Consider the following 12,010-nt stretch of genomic DNA (forward strand, 5'->3'; position numbering starts at 1 on the left):
GTCAAGCCTCGTTTTCATACGCAAATAGCAATAAAGTTTTTAAATTCAAGATCTTTTCATAATTAATCTTAAAGATATGAAAATATATGATGTAAAATTGATCACATTATATAAATGGTTATGAGTTAGTCGATTGCGTTTCTTCGAGAATTGAGTCCATGGGCGCCGCCATATTGGATCTTTCTAGAAGTGACTGCCGGCGTGAGAAACTCATGCCTGTATAATCCGCTACCATCCACCACTCAGTCTTCTTCCAAAATGCCAGCAAAAGGACACAGAGCTCAGGGGCCAAGCCGATCTGAATACAAGGACAAAGATAAGCCAACACAAATCAGACTAAGCAACTTTATAGCGGCTAAAGGTAACATCTACCGACCTGAAAACAAAATGTAAACATGACATTTTGGACACGATGTGTATATGAAACATTTGTTGGATGTACGCTACTATGACAGAATGACATATTAACTGAACCCCGTCTTCACCTATCTTTTGTCCATAAGTACACGTGTGTACAAACTCGCCCATTCTCACAATGGTAACCATGGTAAACAATCACTGTCCTACATGTCCAATTTCTTCTAAGAATATTCTAGATCAAGTAGGAACAAGTTTACAGCAAGTGCATTCCTGGCATCATTGTCACCATGTTATCCAATATCTACCCTTTTCTTGCTATATCTGTGCACAAATAAGGATTTAGTGGACTCGATTAGGATTGATATTTAGCAATAATTCACCATGCACACAGCTTATAATATTGCTAGTTTTAATGGAGTTATACCATATCTGACCTTCAGTGAGGCCTGGAACAATAAAAAATATTTAACTTATTGCTTTGTATTACTATGTTTGAGCCAATATGAGGTAATAGTGTGCTCGTGGCACAAAATAGCTACTATTTTACTCACTGTATATCTGGCTTTCACACATCGATTTGCTACTGTACAGTCTTTTGGTATCTTTTCAGAGACATCATATTTGTATTTTGCAGTGTACATCATGATGTATTGCAATCTTTATATCAATTATCTCAATAATGATATAATTCTTCGATATCTGTATAGTTTTATACACCCCACCCTCCTTTCATTGTCCACACCATAATTAATATAACATGAAAACCTTAGTTCAAGATAATTTTTAGCTTTCCGTTGCAGTTATAATACATATCATGCATTCATTACTGTTATGCTTCATATTTATCGTAATCATGTGGGCATAGGTGGCCCAATAGGGTAAGGTGCTGCATCTTACTCAACAGAATTTAACTCAACCAGTAAGTTGTACCAGGATCAGCTTTTGTATATCATTGGCCCAAACCATAATGCTGTTGTGTTGGTGACTATGTACTTGTGATGAATTTTTTGTAAAGTTAGCCAATCTCTTGTTTCAGCTGTAGCAGATGCCATCAGAACGAGTTTGGGCCCCAGGGGCATGGACAAAATGGTGATTTATTATTCTCTATTGATTTTGAAGGATATTGTTTTTTGTACAATCAGTTCGACAGTGCTCCAGATAATTTTTCAGACATGTGTGTACAGTACTGGGCATTATCAGACCTGACGAGTACCTTTTTTAACCAGACATACTTTTTCAAACCAATAAGTACCAAACTACTCGTTTCTAGAATAGACAGGTACTGGTATGATATTATGCTGCCACCATTCAAAGACTTTGTGTTGTTCATACGCATTTTGGTGCTTAACTGACATAAACATAACCAAGACAAGAGAATTTGAGTGCGTTTTTAGCCGTTAATAATGCAGGTTCAGGGGAAATCCATTTGCTGCTGGCATGAAATGATGTGTAACATGCTAAACAAGAAGGCAATGCCTGATATGGTAAACAGAATTTTTACTATGTTTTGAAGAACATTTTTGAGAATAATACATTTTTAAGAACAGTAACAGTAATAATTAATGTTTGCCCACATATTTAATGAGGTTGTAATTTGCCGTCCATACGTATTTGACCAGTTTTCATCTGTACAATACGCTGATACACCATCTACCTGGAGCACTGGTTCCAATTCAAAATAGTACATCAGTTTACTTATTTGACAATTAATCCACAGTTTTCAACATTGATTAAGCAATAAAAACACCACAATTGTTTTTATTTAATCATGTCACCTTGACAGCCGTTACTTCAATTGCAGGAAAGATTAACTTGTTATTTTATACATACCATATTTGCTGTAATAAGCACCACAGGTTCTTAGAAAATTGACAAACGGGAACGCTTTTGAAAACCATACACAAGTTGAACAAACTTTGTTCAAATATTGATGGAATTATCATACCAACATCTTTTTTGATAATAGTTACAAGACAATTTTATGCCCCTTCTGCGCTGCTGTTTTCTCTATAAAAAAACTTGCAATATACACACAAGAAAATGTGAACTGTCTTACTAGGGGGCGCTTATAAAGACTGCTCACAGATTGGTCTAGAAGTTACTCAAGGAGTGTTTATCGAAGCAGGGTGCTAACTATGGTATCTTGATACTCGCCATTGTGAGTACAGGCAATGAGTGTGAAGTTTCCGTTACAGATCCAGGCTTCCAATGGGGATGTGACCATTACCAACGATGGGGCTACTATTCTGAAGGAGATGCAGGTCCTTCACCCAGCAGCTAAGATGGTGAGTACATTTTGTCCAACCCAGTGGGGATTGCAGGTCAGAATCAGTCCCAAGTATACAATACAGCTGACTACTGCTCAAGAAAAGCAAAACCTAGTCTGTTTCATAACATTTTGTCATGTGCAAAGGTTCTCAAATCCTGGTGTCAAAGGCAATTGTCATGCAGTTCAATGTTGTTTGAAATGTAACAATATGGTCGGTTTTTTTATCAGTTTCAAAAGTAAAAAGCTGTACCATTATTGAAGTGTACTGAAACACATACTAGTTGGGTAGTATTTTTCAAGAGAAGCTGATATGACAGTACTAGCAGCGATAGAAACTAACAGTTTTAGTCCACTACTCCTTATGAGAACATATAGCAAAGCCCTTAAACATAGCAAATTTCTACTAGTCCTTATGATATTTTAACTATTGGGCGGTTTGGCAAGGACTATAGGACTAGTGCCAATTACTAACACTGTAATAGTATGAAAAGGCAGTTGAGGTGACGTTAATGTAGACAATGACACTCTACTTCTGTTGCAGCTGGTTGATCTGTCCAAGGCCCAAGATATTGAGGCTGGAGATGGTACTACCTCAGTGGTCGTCTTGGCAGGGAGCATGTTGGATGCCTGCTCAAAGCTGCTTGAGAAAGGTCGGTATAAGTGAATATATAACCTCAAATTTGTAGCTGGAAATATTAATACCATTGATATGAACTATTACTAGTTTGTTACCTCATAAAGAAAGTTTGAGTGCACAGTTTGCTTTAGATCATATTAATTTTTCCCGGACATATTTGACTCACCACTACATATGTCTAGTGCAGCAGTATTGTTATCGCTCAATGGCATTTAAATTTAACAAACCAATTAGTTCATTTTTGGAAAGATAAATCAGTATGCCATGAAGAAAATTGTCTGGAAATGCAAATTTGTACTCATTGACCTCACATCATCTAAAACATGCCCAACAAGAATTGTTCATTGCTAATTCAACAGAGGCCATTTATTGTAAACATCCTGGCAAAAGTACATACAGACTAGTACAGCATGGTACAATGCATACAAACTGGTACAGCATGGTACAATGCATACAAACTGGTACAACATGGTACAATGCATACAAACTGGTACAGCATTGTACAGAGCATACAAACTGGTACAGCATGGTGCAATGCATACAAACTGGTACAGCTTGGTACAATGCATACAAACTGGTACAGCATTATACAGAGCATACAAACTGGTACAGCATGGTACAATGCATACAAACTGGTACAGCATTGTACAGAGCATACAAACTGGTACAGCATTGTACAGAGCATACAAACTGGTACAGCATGGTACAATGCATACAAACTGGTACAGCATGGTACAATGCATTCAAACTGGTACAGCATGGTACAATGCATACAAACTGATACAGCATGGTACAATGCATACAAACTGGTACAGCATGGTACAGAGCATACAAACTGGTACAGCATGGTACAATGCATACAAACTGGTACAGCATAGTACAATGCATTCAAACTGGTACAGCATGGTACAATGCATACAAACTGATACAGCATGGTACAATGCATACAAACTGGTACAGCATGGTACAATGCATTCAAACTGGTACAGCATGGTACAGAGCATACAAACTAGTACAGCATGGTACAATGCATACAAACTGGTACAGCATGGTACAATGCATACAAACTGGTACAGCATGGTACAGAGCATACAAACTGGTACAGCATGGTACAATGCATACAAACTGATACAGCATGGTACGATGCATACAAACTGTGGTACAGCATGGTACAATGCATACAAACTGATACAGCATGCGACTATACATACAAACTGGCACAGCATTGTACAATGCATACAAACTTGTACAACATGGTACAATGCATACAAACTTGTACAACATGGTACAATGCATACAAACTGTAGGACAGCATGTTACATTGCATACAAACTATGGTACAATGCATACAAACTATGGTACAATGTTCAATGTTATATTTAATATTATTTATTCAGGTATTCACCCGACAACAATCTCTGAGGCGTTTCAAGGAGCTGCAGGAAAAGCTGTAGAAATTCTTGAGGGCATGGTGACGCCCCTTGAGCTGTCAGACAGGGAGTCACTTCTCAAGAGTGCCTCTACCTCGCTCAACTCCAAGGTAACCAACAACACATGTCACAGCCTTAGGAATAGTTCCATTAGGCCTAGCCTGAAACAAATCACCTGTTAATAGTTGCTATAAATTGACCTTTTCATTGCCCTTTACTTGAAACCTCTTGGGGCCACTGGGGTACTGCTGACTCAGTTGCTGGCATGCCTTGTCCTCGCAAAGGTGTGGTATGTTGCTCATTCTATCTACCACTGGTTTGGCTGGCCAAGTCTTCCCTATTTGCAGGCTGCTATGATATAGGTGGCGAAAAACAAACACCTTACTTGAGTTTTGTTTGTGCCTTTGTCCATTGGTAATCGTGTTATAAGGTTCAGCAAAAAGATTTATGAACTGTGAAATATATTATTCTAGATCTTTGAGATATGCAACGATGGCCAGCTCATTTAATAATTGCTGCCTTGTCATGGTGCAGACCAGATTTATATACCTACATTGAAATTTATGTTTGACACCCCTTAGATAGTACTGCAGTGAGGCTAACTAATGAATATGAATATTGAAACAAATTGTTTGAGATGTGTTGATCAAAATGTGATCAAAACTTTTCAGGTTGTATCGCAATATTCCAACATCCTGTCACCAATCGCTGTTGATACTGTTCTAAATGTCATCGACCCCGCCACAGCAGATAATGTTGATCTGAAGGACATCAGGATCATCAAGAAACTCGGGTTAGTTACTACATAGTGTTTAGATGATCTCATAAATATTCTATATAAATAACTTTAACCTTTAGTTGCCTTCCTCAAACCCTGTGAGGATACCGGGTTAGATTTGGCCCCCAGCAATCTGTGCAACATGTTGGTCCAGTTGGTCACTTGCTTATTTGCGTCGTACCCCACCTCTCCTTTAAAGGGAGTTAACTATGAAAGTCCCGTTTCCGCCCTTTCTGAACTAGGCTGGAATTATGGAGTTATATTTTGGCTGGACTAATGTGTATCGATATTGACATCTGGTTCACAAACTGCCAGGCATGTTTCTGGGGATTGCAGGATTTTCATGTTTTTAATCAAGGTGCTCACATGATGTGAAGTATGATCCGTTTTATTACACTATAGACATTGATTATCGAGCAGATCAGCTTGACTGGGCGCCATCATTTGTTTGAAGCAAATGCATGTGATATGATAGGTGGAATCTGATTGGGCAATAAGAGGGACATAGAAGGGACATAACTATGATCGAGCTCAGAAATTCCAGCCTATTTTTGGCAAAGGTGGAAACTGGACTTTTTATAGGCAGTTGACGCTAGCCTCAGGAAGGTGACTCTACCCCAGTGGCATGGATCGTTGTTCATAATAACAACTGGGTTGTCTGGTTGTCCGGTTGTCCCCCGCCGCGCGAAAGCGCGAAGCGGGGGATATAGTATTCACGACCGTCCGTACGTACGTCTGTACGCAAATCTGCTTTTGGAGTTGGAAAACGGTGTTGCCGCGATATCTCAAGAACTAATCGCAGGATTGTCTGCATATTTGGAACTATGGTGTATATACAGACACTGCAGACACCAGTCGGTTTTGGTGACCTTGACCCCATTTTCAAGGTCACAGCAGGCAAATCTGCTTTTGGAGTTGGAAAACGGTGTTGCCATGATATCTCAAGAACTAATCGCTGGATTGTCTTCATATTTGGTACTATGGTGTATATACAGGCGGGGGACATTTCGTCACTTTGTGACAAATACTTGTTGTTTATCATTTGCTGTCATATGGTTGGAGTGCAGCATGAAAAACAAACAAAACCTTCCTCACTATGAATGTCGCTCTTGTTACATGATTTACATGGGTCAGTTTTACTTTTCCTGTGTGAAATACACTTTGTCTGTACTTTAAGCCTAGCTTGCAGCCTGCCTCCAGACCCTCAGTATAAGTGTGAGCTGTGATGTTCTATGACATGACAAGCAAGTGTCATCACATCACTAATTTTCATATCATGGCATGACAAGTGACATCAATCATGATGTTATAATGTATTTCAGACTGGTCATCCAGACATCCAGATTCTTTTACAAGTGAAGTGATGTTATGCTTTGTCTAGCCATGTTACATGGAGTTTATGTATTTGTTGGGCCTGTGTATATGTGTTGTTCTTTCCTGACAGGGGCACAGTGGACGACGCTGAGCTCATCAACGGCCTTGTATTCACACAGAAGGCCTCTGGTGGTGGACCTACTAAAATAGAGAAAGCCAAGATTGGTCTGATCCAGTTCTGCATTTCCCCACCTAAAACAGATGTAAGTAGTAATGTAAAACAGATGTAAGATTCTGTGAGCCATGACTTATCTCTAGTCCTTCTCAATTATATGTTTGTAATTCTAAATTTGTTATATTTCGCTAAGAGTTTCAATTTGAGAATAAGTTTCAAGGACATTTTCAGATGCTTACGTTGATATATGATTACATAAAAGACATTTCTCGCCGCGAATAGCTGCAAAATTGCTGATGCGGCGTTAAGCAATATTCACTCACTCACTCAGATGCTTACAGCCCTGTATTATGACACTGGTGGTGTTATCAGATGGAGAACCAGGTGATCGTGTCAGACTACAGCCAGATGGACCGGGTGTTGAAGGAGGAGAGGAACTACATCCTCAACATTGTCAAGCAGGTCAAGAAAGCCGGCTGTAACCTCCTGCTTATACAGAAGTCTATTCTCAGGTATGTATTAGGGGTAGCCAGGTGTTTGGGGTTCATGCGTCAGGAGTTTGGGGTTACGGCATCAGGCGTTTGGGTTAAAGCATCAATGTTTTGCCATATGTGATTTTGTTTTAGGTTTGTCGGTACCATGTGCATTCTCGTGGGTTTCACCAAAGTGGTAAACATCTGAGACCTGCACCACTTTTGGCTTTCCCCAAAAACATTTAGCTGTTGTTAGACCTAACTCTTTAAATTCTTTAAATTAGTATTGCTCGTAGCTCATGGCTTCCAGCATTAGCTTTCCAAGTAATGCAGGTTACTTGCTTGTACCAACACGACAAATGTTAGTCTAACCAAAGTAAGGCTTCACCAAATATTGCAGGTACATCTTACTGGGTAATGACACAAAATGTTTTTCCCACAGGGATGCTGTGAGTGACCTTGCCCTTCATTTCCTGGCAAAAATGAAAATCATGGTGATCAAGGACATTGAGAGAGAGGAAGTAGAGTTTGTCAGCAAGGTTCGTTTTCTGTAAAACGTTGTCTCCACATGCCCTTGGCAGAAAAAAAACTGTCCATACCAATTAGTGTAAAATGAAGAGATTTTTTTATTGTTTTAATAACTACCCTGTGTGTTATATTGTCCACGGTCAATGAATAGTGATCATGTGGTTGTACTTCCAGACACTCAACTGCCGCCCTATAGCCAGCCTGGACCACTTCACTGCAGAGAACCTCGGTAGTGCCGAGTTGGCGGAGGAGGTCTCAACAGGCAGCGATAAAGTTGTCAAGGTGGGCCATTTCATCATCATCAGACAAAACAAAACTGGGAAATAGTGACTTTTGTCTCTCTTCAAATGGAAAATTGTTTCACTATTAGGTTTCAGTCAGTCTGTAATCATTTCACTGGGTTTTGCAGTAGAGACAGAAGCCTCGATAGTGTACAAATCTGCATAGGGAGAAGAGGTTTTCCAGGCTTACATGCAGTATACCTTAGCATTAGTCAAGTAGGCTCAGGCGGCTGTTCCCTGTTACAGCGATCTTAGAGCTAGGACTGCCAACAGTCTGTTAGTTAATGGGAGTTACAATGTTTGTGAAACCAAGCCCTGGTTCAGTACTTCTCTGAATGTTATGTTCTGTTGATGTTATGAAGTTATGTTATGTTCTGGTGATATGGTTAATGTTTTACTTACTGAAATTTCTTGCTGTTCACAGATCACTGGTATAGTGAACCAGGGCAAGACCATCAGTGTCCTATTGAGGGGATCCAACAAATTGGTGCTGGAGGAGGCTGACCGGTCCCTCCATGATGCCCTATGTGTCATCAGGTGTCTTGTCAAGAAGAGGTAGGTACCTTAATCACCTTCTTCTTGCTACATTTCTGTAGGGATTCTGTCCTCGAACCAACTTATCCTGGTCTAAAGAGGCAATGTAATGGGTCAGGTGGTAAGGCTTGGTGATTTGGTTGTTTGTGTTATCAGATTCCAACAGTCTTAAGAGGCAACTAAAGGGATTGGGTGGTCAGGCTCGCTGGCTTGGTTGATGCATGTCATCATATCTCAATTGCGTGGATCGATGCTTATGTTATCAATCACCAGACTCAGTTATTTACAGACCACGTCATATAGCTGGAATATTGCTGAGTGCGATGTTAAACAACAAACAAACAAAAACAAACACAGCATGGTTTGTTGTTCATAATATCAGTCATTGGTTTGTTTGGTCCAGGGCTGATCATTCTCAGGCTGCCGTCCTATTGGTGTCCTATTGAGTGAGGTGTTAAGCACCAAGAATCATATCAACACATTACTGGTTCTCAGTGCAGACTAAATGGTGACCATTTTGCTGACATGTACAGAAAAACAATGTCACAGAAAAGTACTGTAACATTCTCTGATCTGTTGTACCCAGGGCTCTGATTGCTGGCGGTGGTGCCCCCGAGACAGAGTTGGCTCTACGTCTGATGGAGTACGCCAACACTCTGTCAGGCATGGAGCAGTACTGTTACCGAGCATTTGCTGAGTCACTAGAGATTGTCCCCTTCACACTAGCAGAGAATGCCGGGCTCAACCCAATCGCCACAGTGACAGAACTCCGAAACAAACATGCACAGGGAGAGATGACGGCGGGAATCAATGTCAGAAAGGTACAGAAGCAATCATTTATGATTCATGTAGTTGCCCTGAGAGGCAGTACAATCCTGTTGACCATTACAAAAGACCACATGCCTTTTACTGCCAATATTTGGAAAGATTTTCAGTTATTTCTTTTCCCCCATTCCCCATTGTGGGCAAGTATGGCAAAAATGATGAGTTACTTTGTGTTGGATTCCCCATCAAGAATCTTGACTGAGAAAAAACACTCTGATATGCCACCCGATATATCTTGTGATTTCTGCTTGCTTATTGTTCATGTTTTGTGTGTGGAAAGGGAGTACTGATGTTTGATAATACACAAGAGAGGACTTACATAACTGGTGTAAGTGAGCCTTGGTGGTTTGCTTATCAGATTTTTATGAGTGTTATGAAATCCAATTACAGTAGAACATGGATATAACGAACTACAAGGGACCAGAGAATTCAGTTTGTTATATCCGTTGTTTGTTATACACATTTACGCTCGGATACTTCCGCCATCTTGTATAAAACAAATCACAATACACGTAACTGCAGCATTGACTTGTAGTCGCAGGGTTCACCTCATAGCATTCAATTGATAACATTTCATAACATTTCTTTAAGTTTAACAAGGTTTATCCTTTACCGCTGATTGTGTTGATTCGCCGCGATTGTGTTGATTCACCGCTGATTGCGTACAGCCAATTGTCAGTGACACTTGACACTGATTGACACTATCACTAATTAGTGGTAGATGGGCTTGTCGGTGATCTAATATCAGTTCGTTGTATCCATTAGTTCGCTGTAGAGAATTCGTTAAACTTTATATGATATTACGTAGGAGATAAATCGGGGATTTTTTAACAGTTCGTTGTATCCGTGTTCGTTATATCCGTGTTCTACTTTAACATTAAAAGAAGTAGGTAGGATAAGGGCCATTTTTGGCCCACTGGAAATGTTAAACTTTAAAGTTGCAGGAAACTTTGACTTATTGGTTTAAAAAGTATCAGGTATGTCCAAACTGGCCTTTTTTTCTTTGTTACACTTGCACGTTTTGACTTCTGACGTGAGAGTCATAAATTGGTGTAAGATGACTCAACACGTCATGAATGTTTTAGGTGAATGACTGAAAAAAGGCCTTGAGTTGGGGTAAAGTGGCTCAGAACTTTATATATTATGTTTTGCTTGCATTCAGGGTGGTATTTTTTTTTTATGTGAGCTTATTAAAGAATGAAGATAGCATATGCATGACATCACCATTGCTTGTTCTTCAGGGAGCTATAACCAACATCCTGGAGGAAAACGTGGTGCAGCCCCTTCTTGTGTCAACAAGTGCTATTTCCCTCGCAGCAGAAACAGTCAGAAGTATATTGAAAATAGACGATATTGTAAGTAAACTATCACTTTCTCAATTTTGTAACGATTTCTGAATTACTGATTGGCAAAGGATGATGATGTAACGTAAAACAGATGGTAGTATGCATGAAAGATAGCACCATCTGGAAGTGTCAAATAAGATGAGTTATCTCCCTTCATCCATGCTGTGTGATGTACAAAGCAAGATACAGTAAAGTACGGTTATAACGAACTCAAAGGGACTGCTAACTTTAGTTCGTTATAACCGTAGTTCGTTATAAGCATATATACAGCATAACTACAGCAAATAGTCGGGACCAAAAAAGTAAGTTTGTTATATCTGTCAGTTCGTTATAAGCGTGTTCGTTATAACCGTAGTTTACTGTACTGTATTAATATTATTTATTAATATGTTAAGATTATTTATAAGCACTTACAGTTTTTCCTGTAAATGTTACCACTGTTGATTGGTACCAGTAGTTCATTTTTTCTCCTCCATACTTCAGGTGAACTGTCAGAAGTGAGACTACTTTCTGTGGACTTCCTGTCATCATCTAGTGCTGCTTTATCTCGCGCGTCTGCATGTGTTGCCCGACTTCTGTGACTTGGTCACGATGGACACTATCTATTTGGGTGCTTTGGTCATGGCTCACCTTATTCAGCCCAGAAAGAACAATCTACCATGGCTCAAACCTTGCAAGAGGACGGGGCGACATTAACATTATTTAATGTGATATCCTTTCATTTCTTTTTGTATTGTGTGCAGAGCACATGCTGGAATAAATGTTTCAGTATAAGCAATTCTGTTGATTTGTTTTTGGTTTCTCACATTGTCAAACTGCTTGTGTTTTCAGGTGTATCAAGTTACTGTATGGTACAGATGATTGGATTTTGTCAGCTGGACTTGTGTATTTGGTATCCCTGATATGTTGCATACATCTATGTGAATAGTAACATCTTGGCCTGAATAAAACATAAAACTTGGTCGCATTGGAACATAACGATTACTGGAGCTTATTCCTTGAAATATGAGGTTACAGAAATTCTTTATAACGCAGATTAATACTGAACTTTAGTCATCTA

At 39.5% G+C, this 12,010-nt stretch overlaps 1 protein-coding gene across 1 annotated transcript; it reads left to right on the forward strand.

Moving 5' to 3' along the window:
- Positions 1–156: 156 nt before the first annotated feature.
- LOC124146657 (T-complex protein 1 subunit delta-like) lies at positions 157–11,724 on the forward strand. The gene is made up of 14 exons (XM_046517061.2): positions 157–361; positions 1,397–1,449; positions 2,556–2,645; positions 3,171–3,279; positions 4,664–4,806; positions 5,368–5,489; positions 6,919–7,051; positions 7,336–7,475; positions 7,879–7,975; positions 8,139–8,246; positions 8,670–8,800; positions 9,366–9,600; positions 10,846–10,959; positions 11,434–11,724. The coding sequence occupies exons 1-14, from the start codon at positions 259–261 to the stop codon at positions 11,449–11,451; spliced, it is 1,596 nt and encodes a 531-aa protein (XP_046373017.2). The 5' UTR covers positions 157–258; the 3' UTR covers positions 11,452–11,724.
- Positions 11,725–12,010: the final 286 nt, after the last annotated feature.

The sequence above is a fragment of the Haliotis rufescens genome, unplaced genomic scaffold (genome assembly GCF_023055435.1).
Source record: "Haliotis rufescens isolate VD_foot unplaced genomic scaffold, xgHalRufe1.0.p SCAF_3, whole genome shotgun sequence".
Classification (NCBI taxonomy): Eukaryota; Metazoa; Mollusca; class Gastropoda; order Lepetellida; family Haliotidae; genus Haliotis; species Haliotis rufescens.